We start from the raw sequence: 14,323 nt of genomic DNA, 5'->3' as shown, positions 1-14,323 counted from the left end.
ATTATCAAGTTGTAACTGTCTAACATGGCCTTTAGCTGGCCATGCTTTCCAGTGAGCAGGAGCCAACTGTCCATTGTGTTTTACCTGAATTTGCATTATTATTTTTTTAATTTTATTTTTGTGTTTTCTTCTTTTTTTTTTTAATTTACATCCAAGTTAGTTAGCATATAGTGCAACAATGATTTCAGGAGTAGATTCCTTAGTGCCCCTTACCCATTTAGCCCATCCCCACCCCGCCACAACCCCTCCAGTAACCCTCAGTTTGTTCTCCATATTTATGAGTCTCTTATGTTTTGTACTCCTCCCTATTTTTATATTATTTTTGTTTCCTTCCCTCATGTTCATCTGTTTTGTCTCTTAAAGTCCTCATATGAGTGAAGTCATATGATATTTGTCTTTCTCTGACTGACTAATTTCACTTAGCATAATACCCTCCAGTTTCATCCACATAGTTGCAAATAGCAAGATTTCATTCTTTTTAATTGCCGAGGAATACTCCATTGTATATAAATATCACATCTTCTTTATTCATTCATCCATCGATGGACATCTGGGATCTTTCCATACTTTGGCTATTGTTGATAGTGCTGCTATAAACATTGGGGTGCATGTGTCCCTTTGAAATAGCACACCTATATCCCTTGGATAAATACCTAGTAGTACAATTGCTGGGTCATAGGGTAGTTCTATTTTTAGCTTTTTGAGGAACCTCCATATTGTTTTTTCAGAATGGGTGCACCAGCTTGCATTCCCACCAACAATGCAAAAGAGATCCTCTTTCACCACATCCTTGCCAACATCTGTTGTTGCAATGTTAGCCATTCTGACAGGTGTAAGGTGGTATCTCATTGCGATTTGGATTTGTATTTCCCTGATGAGGAGTGATGTTGAGCATTTTTTCACGTGTCGGTTGGCCATCTGGATGTCTTCTTTGGAGAAGTGTCTATTCATGTGTTTTGCCCATTTCTTCACTGGATTATTTGGTTTTTGGGTGTTGAGTTTGATAAGTTCTTTATAGATTTTGGATATTAATCGTTTATCTGATATGTCATTTGCAAATATCTTCTGTTCTGTTGGTTGCCTTTTAGTTTTGCTGATTGTTTCCTTCCTTGTGCAGAAGCTGTTTATTTTGATGAAGTCCCAGTAGTTCATTTTTGCTTTTGTTTCCCTAGCCTCCAGAGACGTGTTGAGTAAGAAATTGCTGAGGCCAAGATCAAAAAGGTTTTTGCCTGCTTTCTCCTCAAGGATTTTGATGGCTTCCTGTCTTACATTTAGGTCTTTCATCCATTTTGAGTTTATGTATGGTGTAAGAAAGTGGTCCAGGTTCATTCTTCTGTATGTCGCTGTCCAGTTTTCCCAGCACCACTTGCTGAAGAGACTGTCTTTATTCCATTGGATATTCTTTCCTGCTTTGTCAAAGATTAGTTGGCCATACGTTTGTAGGTCCATTTCTGGGTTCTCTATTCTGTTCCATTGATCTGAGTGTCTGGTCTTCTGCCAGTACCATACTGTCTTGATGATTACAGCTTTGTAGTATAGCTTAAAGTCCGGGATTGTGATGCCTCCTGCTTTGGTTTTGTTTTTCAAGATTGCTTTGGCTATTCGGGGTCTTTTCTGGTTCCATACAAATTTTAGGATTTGTTCTAGCTCTGTGAAGAATGCTGGTGTTATTTTGATAGGGATTGCATTGAATACGTAGATTGCTTTGGGTAGTATCGACATTTCAACAATATTTGTTCTTCCTATCCAGGAGCATGGAATCTTTTTCCATTTTTTTGTGTCTTCTTCAATTTCTTTCATAAGCTTTCTATAGTTTTCAGTGTATAGATTTTTCACCTCTTTGGTTAGATTTATTCCTAGGTATTTTATGGGTTTTGGTGCAATTGTAAATGGGATCAATTCCTTGATTTCTCTTTCTGTCACTTCATTGTTGGTGTATAGGAATGCAACTGATTTCTGTGCGTTGATTTTATATCCTGCATTTTTGCTGAAATCATGAATCAATTCTAGCAGTTTTTTGGTGGAATCTTTAGGGTTTTCCATTTAGAGTATCATGTCATCTGTGAAGAGTGAAAATTTGACCTCCTCCTGGCCGATTTGGATGCCTTTTATTTCTTTGTGTTGTCTGATTGCAGAGGCTAAGACTTCCAATACTACGTTGAATGACAGTGACAAGAGTGGACATCCCTGTGTTGTTTCTGACCTTAGGGGGAAAGCTCTCAGTTTTTCCCCATTGAGGATGATATTAGAGTTGGGTCGTTCATATATGGCTTTTATGATCTCGAGGTATGATCCTTCTATCCCTACTTTCTTGAGGGTTTTTATCAAGAAAGGATGCTGTATTTTGTCAAATGCCTTCTCTGCATCTATTGAGAGGATCATATGGTTCTTGTCCTTTCTTTTATTGATGTGATGAATCAAATTTATTGTGGATATTGAACCAGCCCTGCATCCCAGGTATAAATCCCACTTGCTTGTGGTGAATAATTTTTTTAATGTATTGTTGGATCCAGTTGGCTAATATCTTGTTGAGGATTTTTGCATCTATGTTCATCAGGGAAATTGGTATAATTCTCCTTTTTAGTGGGGTCTCTGTCTGGTTTTGGAATCAAGGTAATGCTGGCTTCATAGAAAGAGTTTGGAAGTTTTCCTTCCATTTCTATTTTTTGGAACAACTTCAAGAGAATAGGTGTTAACTCTTCCTTAAATGTTTGGTAGAATTCCCCTGGAAAGCCATCTGGCCCTGGACGTTTGTTTTTTGGCAGATTTTTGATTACTAATTCGACTTCCTTACTGGTTATGTGTCTGTTCAAATTTTCTATTTCTTCCTGTTTCAGTTTTGGTAGTGTATATGTTTCTAGGAATTTATCCATTTCTTCCAGATTGCCCATTTTATTGGCATATAATTGCTCATAATATTTTTTTATTATTGTTTTTATTTCTGCTGTTTTGGTTGTGATCTCTCCCCTTTCATTCTTGATTTTATTTATTTGGGTCCTTGCCTTTTTCTTTTTGGTCAAACTGGCTAGTGGTTTATCAATTTTGTTAATTCTTTCAAAGAACCATCTTCTGGTTTCATTGATCTGTTCTACTGTTTTTTTAGTTTTGATAGCATTAATTTCTGCTCTAATCTTTATTATTTCCTGTCTTCTGCTGCTTTGGGGTTTTATTTGCTGTTCTTTTTCCAGCTCTTTAAGGCATAAGGTTAGGTTGTGTATCTGAGATCTTTCTTCCCTCTTTAGGAAGGCCTGGATTGCTATATACTTTCCTCTTAGGACTGCCTTAGCTGCGGTCCAGAGGTTTTGGGTTGTGGTGTTATCATTTTCATTGGCTTCCATATACTTTTTAATTTCCTCTTTAACTTCTTGGTTAGCTCATTCATTCTTTAGTAGGATGTTCTTCAGTCTCCAAGTATTTGTTACCTTTCCAATTTTTTTCTTTCAAGTTTAATAGTGTTGTGTTCTGAAAATATGCAGTGTATGATCTCGATTTTTTTGTACTTGCTGAGGACTGATTTGTGTCCCAGTATGTGGTCTATTCTGGAGAACAGTCCATGTGCACTGGAGAAGAATGTATATTCTGCTGCTTTAGGATGAAATGTTCTGAATACATCTGTTAAGTCCATCTGGTACAGAGTGTCATTCAAAGCCATGGTTTCCTTGATTTTTTGATTAGATGATCTGTCCACTGCTGTGAGTAGGGTGTTGGAAGTCTCCTATTATGGTATTACTATCAATGAGTTTCTTTATGTTTGTGATTCATTGATTTATATATTTGGGTGCTCCCACATTTGGCACATAAATATTTACAATTGTTAGGTCTTCTTGGTGGATAGACCCCTTAATTATGATATAATGCCCTTCTGCATCTCTTGATACAGTCTTTATTTTAAAGTCTAGACTGTCTGATATAAGTATGGCTACTCCAGCTTTCTTTTGTTGACCATTAGCATGATAGATGGTTCTCCATCCCCTTACTTTCAATCTGAAGGTGTCTTTAGGTCTAAAGTGGGTCTCTTAAAGAGCATAGAGATGGATCTTGTTTTCTTATTCATTCTGTTACCTATGTCTTTTGATTGGAGCATTGAGTCCATTGACGTTTAGAATGAGTACTGAAAGATATGAATTTATTGCCATTATGTTGCTTGTAGAGTTGGAGTTTCTGGTCCTTTCTAATCTTTGTTGCTTTTGGTATTTATTTATATTTTCATCTTTTCTCCCCTCAGAGAGTCCCCCTTAAAATTTCTTGCAGGGCTGGTTTAGTGGTCACAAACTCCTGTAATTTTTGTTTGTCTGGGAAACTTTTTAATCTCTCCTTCTATTTTGAATGACAGCCTTGCTGGATAAAGAATTCTTGGCTGCATAGTTTTCTGATTCAGCACATTGAATATATCCTGCCACTCCTTTCTGGCCTGCCAAGTTTCTGTGGATAGGTCTGCTGCAAACCTGATCTGTCTTCCCTTGCAGGTTAAGGACTTTTTTTTCCCTTGCTACTTTCAGGATTCTCTCCTTGCCTGAGTATTTTGTGAATTTGGCTATGATATGCCTTGTTGATGGTCGGTTTTTGTTGAATCTAATGGGAGTCTTCTGCGCTTCCTGGATTTTGATGTCTGTGTCTTTCCCCAGGTTAGGAAAGTTGTCCGCTATGATTTGCTCACATAACCCTTCTACCCTTATTTCTCTCTTCCTCTTCTGGGACCCCTATGATTCTGATGTTGTTCCTTTTTTTTTTTTTTTAACTAAAATAGTTGACAATTTTATTTTCACATTTCATGATACAAATGGAAATTACTTTTTTTTTTTTTTGTCCCACTACTCCCTTGCAAAAACTATTCTCTGTTTGATAGGAAGGGGGAGCAAGTCTTCCTTGTCATGCTGTTAGAAAACACCCAGAGTCACAGCACCATGATCTCCTGGTGAAGTAGAACAAGTAATATAAAATGGATATAAAGAGGTTCCTGTCTCTCCTTATCTGTCTGGTCGAGTCATTCCTGGCCGAGTGGGTACCATCATGGGACGGGTGGGAGGTCTCATCATTGGGGGCCCAGGCATCATTGGCATGTGGCCTCCCATAGGCGGCCTCATTCCAGGAGCAGGTCCCACTGGCATCATCCCAGGAGGAGGAGGGCCCATCATTGGCATCATGGGAGGGCCCCCCATATGGGATGCTGGCATCATACCAGGGCGAGGAGGACCCGGGAGACTAGGGGGAGATGGAATCATCACCCCTGCAGGAGGAGGAACAGAGAATGGAGTAGGAGGAATCTTTCCTTGCTGAAATGCAGCAGTTGTTTTGTCGATCAGGCTCTGGGCTTGCTCTTCCATCCATTTCTGATAGTAGTCTTTCACATTCTCTTTGTGTTTCCTACCACTGCAGTGTGTCTTTCTCACAGATGGAGAGTCATGGGTGAGGTATGTGTTGCAGCAGTCAAAATAAAACTTAGGCATGTTGCTTTGCAGACTGTTGGCCACTCCGTGATGTTGTTCCTTTTTAATGAGTCACTGATTTCTCTAATTCTTAAATCTTGCTCTTTTGCCTTAATCTCCCTCTTTTTTTCTGCTTCATTATTCTCCATAAGTTTGTCCTCTCTATCACTGATTCTCTGTTCTGCCTCATCCATCCTTGCTGCCATGGCATCCATTCGTGATTGCAGCTAAGTTATAGCATTTTTTATTTAATCCTGACTAGTTTTTACTTCTTTTATCTCCGCAGAAAGGGATTCTAATCTATTTTCAACTCCAGCTAGTATTCTTATTATTGTGATTCTAAATTCTGTTTCAGACATCTCGCTTGTATCTGTGTTGGTTAAGTCCCTGGCTATCGTTTCTTCCCGCTCTTTCTTTTGGGGTGAATTCCTTCGTTTCATCATTTTGAAAGGAGAAAAGGAATTAATGAAGTAGAAAAAATTAAAATTAAAAAATATTAAAATTAAAAAAATATTAAAATTAAAAAGACACACACCAAAAAAATCGAATAAATGATGCTAGATCCTAGGTGTGTTTTGGTCTGGGTGTTGAAAGTGGCTTCATAGATTAGAGAAAAAAGGAGGGAGGGAAGAAAAAAAAAAAGCAAATTGTTTGAAAATTTTAAAAACTGGGTACACTGAAGTAGAGTAAAATGAAATGATGGAAGTAAAATAGAATTTGAAAAAATTTACACAAAAGTAAAGAATATAGTAGAAAAAATTAAATAAAAACATTTGTAATAAAAATTAAAAATAAAAATGAATTTTTTCTCTTTCTGTATTCAAGAAAAAGAAAAGAAACTAAAAAGAGAAAAAAGAAAAATATCGTTTGAAAATTTGAAAAAGTGAATACACTGAAATAGACTAAAATAAAATGATGGAAGTAAAATAGAATTTGAAAAAATTTACACAAAAGCAAAAAAAACAGGAAAAGAATTTAAAGAAAAATATTTTTAATAAAAGTTGAACATAAAAATGATTTTTTTTCTTTCTGTATTCAAGAAAAAGAAATGAAAAAGAGAAGAAAAAAAATTTTTTTAAAAAGAAAATTGAATAGCTGGACATGCTAACAGACTGAAATACAACTGAAATTACTTCATTTTCCCCTAGAAGTTTATTTCCATAAACTAAGCAGGCAGTGAGACTTGTGTTCTTGAAGAGCGAGGTTGGCCCAGTTGGGTGGGGCTTAGTGTAACAGCTCTGTTCTCCACTAGATGGCGTTGCTAGCCTACTGGGGTGGATTGTTGTGGCGTTTGCAGGTGCATATGTGCATGCATGGGAGCAGTGAAAGTGGCGTCAGGCAGCTACCCAGTCTCTAGTATAGGAATTGTTCTCCCTGATCAACAATCACACACCCCTCCTTTGTCTTCAGCTTTTGTCCACTCCCCGCTTTTATTCAGTCCATGACCAAACCCCAGGTAGTACCTCTCTCCCGAGTTTTGTCTCAGATGTGGCTGTTTTCCCTGGCCCCTTAATTCTGAGGGACTGCAGCTTTAACCCGTTCCACCCCTCTGCGGAGGGTCTCACCGAGCAATGGTCGGGTGCCAGCTGTGCCCAGGAATGTTCACAGGACCGTGCTGCTGCCGATGCCCAGAGACTGCAGCCAGGTGCCAGCCCGCCCCAGAAAAAGTTCGTGAGATAGTGTAGCAGCAGCATTTCAGGGATTACGGAAAATCACAATACATCTGGCACCAGTCTTCACCCTTAACGACCTTGTTCCAGCACCAGTGAATGTGGCCATTCTCTGGGGTCTGCTGGGACCAGGTGACCTCACAGCCTCAACCAAATGTCCTTCTAGCAATGGAACCACTTCTCCCAGTGTGGCCTGAGAACCTCCTGGACCCCACTCTGCTCCTGGGGATTTGCCCTTCCCATCAGAGCCACCACCAGGTATTGAGCTGTGGAGTTTCAGACTCTGCGCTCCCGTTTACAGTCTTAATGGAATTTAAACCCTCCCCTGTCTCCTTTCTCATTTCTCCCTTTTTAGTTTAGTCCCTGCAGCTGTTTCCAATTTTCACGTTCCAGCTGATTTTGGGGAGGGGTGCTTTTCCTGTATTCTCCCCTACCCCCCCCCCACCAGCTCCATCCTCTCTCCCCAAGCAAAAGTGGCTCCCTGCCCTCCGTGGCTTCTCTCTCCCCCAGTTCACCTCTCCGCACCATGTACCCGCTGAATTCTGTGGTTCAGGTTGTGCAGATTGTTGTGTTAATCCTCAGATCAGTTTTCTAGGTGTGCAGGATGGTTTAGTGTTGGTCTGGTTGTATTTCATGGACGCGAGATACACAAAAAACTTCCATGCTGTTCTGCCATCTCGGCTCCCCTACCTGAATCTGCATTATAAAGGGAGTTTTTTAAATGTTATCATTCTTATTTTATGGATCTGAACTTCTTCCTGGTTGAAGCTGGTTCTGCTGAGTATTTCTCCATCTTTGAAAGCTTCTTCTTCTCCAAATTGTTTCTAGTCCAAGGTGGGCTTTAAAATCACCATATGATCCTTAATGGCTTTGTTCACAAACCCAAGGTTAAACACAAGGGTCTGAGAGAAATTCACAGGTATTGGTGTGTGAACATATCTGCTTGGTGTGTTCAAAGGTTTATTTTGCTTGCTTCCTAGTTTATACATAAGTTGCCTAAAACTGAGTCTGAAAACCTGAGGTATTATCATCACCTAAATAAATTCTTTTTGCTTCTGAATGTTTAAAGGAAAAAGGACCACACAGTATGCCTAAGTTTCTAGGCAATGTTTATGATGATATTTGGCTCTTTCTTCTGAATATGTTCTTATTTACATTCCTTACAGAAATATTTCATTCAAGAGAACCTCAACCAATTTTCAATGACTTTATAAGGCAGATGATATACATCTTCAGATATTTCCTTGGATTTATATAATTTTTAAATCAGGACACTTACTATATTTCATGTTGTTCCAAGCAGATATAAATTTAGTTTTTAGCTTGTCAACTTCATCTGTTCCTGTGGCCTCCATATTCAAATTCTAAAGAAAAAGCCATCACTTGATTGCATTCTTCTGTAAAGTTTAATCTTTTGACTAAAAGAAAAAAATTAAAGAAATATCAGTAATGAATATATATCATATGGTGCAATACCTGCTAAAGTTACTTAACTGATTATATACAACTTGAACTACAAATGAGCAAACCAGTTTCTCATTTTCCATAACAGAATACAATATATTCTATAAATATTTTAATTACAGAAACATTTAATACCAAATATACAATAAAAATTATCATACAAAACCAAATAATTTCCTCCAGGTGCTCACAATTAAGAACAATGAATTAGCTTAGTAAAACAACTCAGCTTTGGTGCTTGTGAGACTATTCAACTTGTTTTATTTATTATAGAGAAGGTGGTTTTAAATCTTGTAAGAAATGACAGCTATCTTCAGAATGGAGGCTTTAAGTCACTATTCTAATTAAGTCACTACTTTCATATAAAACCGAATTGTTTTGTTTTTTAAGGCATTTCCTACATTTCCTTCCTATCTCAATACTGCAGCATTTAAAACAATAGCTTAAATTTACAACGGAAAATGTTTTCTTACTTTAAAATAAGAATAAATGTGCCTTGTAAGTACTTGCTTTATAACTGACTTGAGGGAAAGGTGAGATGTGTGATATAATCTGAAAAAGGAACAAATTATACTTTAACATGCTTGTGCTTATTTACAATAATTCACAGGTTTACTTTTCAAGAAAACAATGCTGCACAGAACAGTGCTCTTTTAGGGTAATAAATATCTCCTCAAAAGTATTGATACATTTATTTCTCTAACAGTAGATGTTCCATTTTATAACATGTACTAAAAGCTACTCATTATACAGTGGAGTCAGGAGAAAGCATGGTCCATTGGAAAATTTTTAAAAGCCAATGTGACTAGACATGGATAGTCCAGAAAAGGCACTTGAGATGTAGCCAAAGGTTTGACATGGGCTAGAGCACACAGGGCCTTGTAGACCATGTTAAGAATGTTGTTCTTGGGGCGCCTGGGTGGCGCAGTCGGTTAAGCGTCCGACTTCAGCCAGGTCACGATCTCGCGGTCGGTCTGTGAGTTCGAGCCCCGCGTCAGGCTCTGGGCTGATGGCTCAGAGCCTGGAGCCTGTTTCCGATTCTGTGTCTTCCTCTCTCTCTGCCCCTCCCCCGTTCATGCTCTGTCTCTCTCTGTCCCAAAAATAAATAAACGTTGAAAAAAAAAAATTTATAAAAAAAAGAATGTTGTTCTTTATCCAAAGAAAAACTGGTTTCAAACAGAAATATCAGAATCTGACTCTATGGGCTTGATTCTAAGACCAGCACAAAGAATAGACTGAAAAGGGACAAGAGTACAGAATTAGAGTTTCCTAGGATTGTACAGGACTAGGAAAGAGATGATAATAGCCTGGGCTGGAACAGTAAAGAGGGAGGGAAACAGACATATAAGGAAATATGTCACAACTTCAATGTCTTGGCAATTAAATGAATATAGAAGGCAAGAAAAACAGATATGCCAACAGATATACCCATGTTCCTGGCTTGTGAAACTAAATAAATGGTGATAATCATTGAAATAGGGAACATTAGAAAGGATCTGGCTAGAGGAGGAAGATCACAAATTTGATTTATATGTAGTTTGAGAGGCCTCTGAGAGATACATGATTCTCTATCAAACATTTAATTATTCAATAAATTATTGCCAGGTACTGTTTAAGGCAGTGCAGATACAGCTTAGGACTAAAGCAGTGAAATACTTCCTCTCATGGAGCTTACATTCGAACTATATTCTAGAGAGGCCAACTAGGCAGCTGGATATATAGATCAGGAGCTTAGAGAGTGAGAGCTATTAATTTGAGCATTGCTGATGTATAAATGAAAAGTAGAGCTACAAACACGTTCCTCAAGGACTTTGCCATGATTATGTTTACACTCTCTGCCTTGAGAATGATATTTAAGGCCCCTCAAGAAATTATGTCTGCCCTCTTTCTTAGCTGCCTCTCTTGCCATTCCTTCACATGTACCATATACTGAAGCCATTTTTAATATTAATATGAAAGCTTTCTATTGGACATGCTATCTGATACTTCACACCTTTCATGTGCTGTTCCCTTCACCTAGAATGTCTTCCTGCTCACTCTCACTTTTTAACTACCTTATTATCTTGAGTCCCTAAGACCCAGCTTAAGTTTCACCTCCTCTTATAAGACTTGTAAGGTTTCTCCCCACTTCTGTATCTCAAATTAGATGGGTCCCTGCTCTTAGCTCCTACAGGATCCTATGTCTTCCTCTATCACAGGACTCATCATACTGAATTGTTATTACTTCTTACCTCTTCCACTAGATGGTCAACTTTCTGAGTATCCGTAAGCTCTGCCTGGCATGTGACTGGTTCTCAAAATGTTTATTAAATGAATCAGTGTACTGATAAATTAATAAATATAGATATATCACTAGTAGCACTTCTACAAGCTGTAAACCTCTGTCAATTGAACATTTTTTCACTAACAACTAGAATATAGAAAAGGAAAGAAAAATTTTCCTTCAGAAAATTGCATAATTTAACAAAATTTGGAAAAGCAAGAAGAAAGGTTTATAAAATGTGCATCCACATGATGGAATGCATATCCATTAAAAATGTCTTCAGAAAGTTTGTGAAAATGAGAAACACTGCAGAATCTAAAACTTTATGCATCATACGGTACTGGCTGGGGAAGGGACAGGGGAAGAGTTAGAAAGAAGCACATCAAAAATTGACAAGTTTCTCTGGATGTAAAATTGTGTGTGGATGGTTATTTACTTATTTATTTAGAGTGGAGGAGGGGCAGAGAGAAGGCTCCAAACCGTGAGACCATGACCTGATCCAAAATCAAGGGTCAGACACTTAGGGTGAGTGGGTGGTTCAGTCATTAAGCATCTGACTTTGGCTCAAGTCATGATCTCAAGGTTCATGAGTTCAAGTCCCACTTAGGGTGAGCTCATGCCCCACTTCAGGTGAACACAAGCCCTGCTTTGGGTAAAAACAGTCCCTATTCGGATGAGCCCTGCTTCTCTCTCTCCCTCTCTTTTTCTAAATTTTTTTTAATGTTTGTTTATTTTTGAAGGAGAAAGAGACACGGCGTGAGTGGGAGTGGGGCAGAGAGAGAGGGAGACACAGAATCTGAAGCAGGCTCCAGTCTCTGAGCTGTCAGCACAGAGCCCGATGCAGAGCTCAAACTCATTAGCTGTGAGATCATGACCTGAGCCAAAGTTGGACGCTTAACTGACTGAGCCACCCAGGTGCCCCTATCTCTCTCCCCCTCCCCCCTCCCCCCTCCCCGTCTCTCTCTCTCTGTCCCTTGTGGGATTCTTTCTCTCTCTGCCCCTCACTCCCTTGCACTCTCTCCCTCCCTCTCTCTCAAAAAAAAAAACAAAAAAACAAAAACAAAAATAAAAGAGACACTTAACCGACTGAGCCACCCAAGCACTCCTCTATGTGGTTATTTTTATGCCACTATTGTCCACCTTTTCAAATCTTATACAAAGAACATATGTAATTTTTAGAATTTAAAATTTTTATTGTTAAAAAGCCACCAACCATGAATCTTCTAAATTCAAATGTTTAAAATAAGATAACGTACATACATGTATTTTCTTTCTAAGTCAGAAAGAAAGTAGACCATGGGGAAGACTTTGGTTCAAATAGTTCACAACACTGGTTACCAGGGATACTCTGGATAGTCTTTGGCAAGAATGTAAAATTAATGCCTTAAAGTGGGTGGGGGAAACATGAAGACAAAGTGAGACATTTTGTATGAGGTAAGTCTGTATCTTAGATAATCACTCCTAAATAAATTAGTAAAAAATAAATAGCCAAGGTAAGATGCTGTGACAGATTCAGAAATTAATGAGAAACTTTCAAACCTAAAGGAACTTAGAGCAGAATAAATTGTGAAGTTGTTCTTTTATTATTTTTCCTCAAAATTCCTGCTACTATAGATTATTCACTCAGAATACCTATACCCCCAAATGTGAAACATTTGAAACATTTTTGGAACATATCCTTGACTTATCCTATAAGAATACTTTTATTGTCACCATACAGAGGGTAGATGAGAATAATTAAGTTATTATTATAAGGTCAAACTTGTTAAGCTGTTGCTGGTTTAATAATTTGGTATACAGATGACCCTTGAACAATATACAATGCAGGGGCTGGGTGTTGACCCCTGTTTAGTAGAAATCCATGTATAATTTTTTACTCCCCCAAAATGTAACTACTAATAGCCTACTGTCAACCAAAAGCCTTACCAATAACATAAACAGTTGAATTAATACACACTTTGTATGTCACATGCACTATATACTATATTCTTACATAAAGCTAGAAAAAAATGTTAATAAAAAATCAAAGAGAAAATAAATTTATAATACTGTACTGTATTTACCAAAAAAAAAAAAATACATGTATCAGTGGACCTATGCCTTTCAAACCTGTGTTGTTCAAGAGTCAATGGTAGTTACTTTCATGTAACTAAAATTGAATTCCAATCTTCTATAAAGACAGAAACCCACTTTATATCCATAAAAAAAATTAAATGGATGTTTCTAAGAATACTAACTTTAGAGCAGAGAAGATTTTGGAAGATGATCCCTTGAACCATACTGGAAAGTAGTATAAATCAAAATGCTATAAAAAGGGAATAACCAGATCTGACCCCAAAGGCAAAGACAACAAAAACAAAAACAAACAACTGGGACTACATCAAACTATAAAGCTTTTGTACAGTGAAGGAAACCATCAACCAAAATGTTAAGACAACCTACTGAATGGGGGCGCCTGGGTGGCTCAGTCAGTTAAGCATCCGACTTTGGCTCAGGTCATGATATCTCATGGTTTGCAGGCTTAAGCCCCACGTTGCGCTCTTTGCTGACAACTCAGAGCCTGGAGCCTGCTTCGGGTTCTGTGTCTCCCTCTCTCTCTGCCCTTCCCCTGATCATGCTCTGTCCCTGTCTGTCTTAAAAATAAATAGACATTAAAAAAATTGTTTTTAAAAAGACAACCTAGGGGCGCCTGGGTGGCTCGGTCTGTTAAGCGTCCGACTTCGGCTCAGGTCATGATCTCACGGTCCGTGGGTTCGAGCCCCGCATCAGGCTCTGTGCTGACAGCTCAGAGCCTGGAGCCCGTTTCGGATTCTGTGTCTCCCTCTCTCTGTGACCCTCCCCCATTCATGCTCTGTCTCTCTCTGTCTCAAAAATAAATAAACGTTAAAAAAAAAAAAAAAAAAAGACAACCTACTGAATGGGAGAAAATGTTTGCAAATCATATATCCAATAAAGGGTATATATCAAAAATATATTAAAAACTCATACAACTTAATAACAAAATATCAAACAATTGGATTAAAAACGTGTAAAGGATCGGAATGGACATTCTTCCAAAGACACACAGATGGCTAACAAGCACATGAACATCACTCATCATCAAAAAAATGCAAATCAAAACCACAATGAGATATCACCTCATTCCTGTCAAAATGGCTATTATCAAAAAGACAAAGGGGCGCCTGGGTGGCGCAGTCGGTTAAGCGTCCGACTTCAGCCAGGTCACGATCTCGCGGTCCCTGAGTTCGAGCCCCGCGTCAGGCTCTGGGCTGATGGCTCAGAGCCTGGAGCCTGTTTCCGATTCTGTGTCTCCCTCTCTCTCTGCCCCTCCCCGTTCATGCTCTGTCTCTCTCTGTCCCAAAAATAAATAAACGTTGAAAAAAAAAATTAAAAAAAAAAAAAAAAAGACAAGAAATAGCAAGTGTTGGTGAGTACATGGAGAAAAGGGACCCTTGTGCATTGCTGGTGGGAATGTAAACTGGTTCAGCCACTTTGGAAAA

The 14,323-nt window shown here is 38.4% G+C and overlaps 2 protein-coding genes across 5 annotated transcripts in view; both read right to left on the bottom strand.

Moving 5' to 3' along the window:
* ATG4C (autophagy related 4C cysteine peptidase) overlaps positions 1-14,323 on the bottom strand; it is a 94,444-nt gene that overhangs the window by 61,037 nt on the left and 19,084 nt on the right. For 3 of the 4 annotated variants that reach the window (XM_040470467.1, XM_040470464.1, XM_040470466.1), the window contains exons 2-3: positions 9,056-9,112; positions 8,376-8,514 (exon numbers count right to left, since the gene is read on the bottom strand). In XM_040470467.1, the coding sequence (XP_040326401.1) occupies positions 8,376-8,451 (76 nt within the window). In that variant the 5' untranslated portion in view covers positions 8,452-8,514; positions 9,056-9,112. The remainder of the gene's footprint in view (positions 1-8,375; positions 8,515-9,055; positions 9,113-14,323) is intronic. The other variant, XM_040470465.1, reaches the window with a different exon arrangement.
* Positions 4,773-5,462, bottom strand: LOC121027241 (U1 small nuclear ribonucleoprotein C-like). The gene has a single exon (XM_040470468.1). It carries the CDS (start codon positions 5,445-5,447, stop codon positions 4,968-4,970), a length of 480 nt encoding a protein of 159 aa, XP_040326402.1. The 5' UTR covers positions 5,448-5,462; the 3' UTR covers positions 4,773-4,967.

The sequence above is a fragment of the Herpailurus yagouaroundi genome, unplaced genomic scaffold, assembly GCF_014898765.1.
Source record: "Herpailurus yagouaroundi ecotype Mexico unplaced genomic scaffold, PumYag 77, whole genome shotgun sequence".
Classification (NCBI taxonomy): domain Eukaryota; kingdom Metazoa; phylum Chordata; class Mammalia; order Carnivora; family Felidae; genus Herpailurus; species Herpailurus yagouaroundi.
This window is presented reverse-complemented; position numbering and strand designations above follow the sequence as displayed.

Excerpts from the sequence above, each read along its gene's own strand:
- LOC121027241 (XM_040470468.1), bottom strand. The coding sequence starts at position 5,447 with ATGCCTAAGTTTTATTTTGACTGCTGCAACACATACCTCACCCATGAC.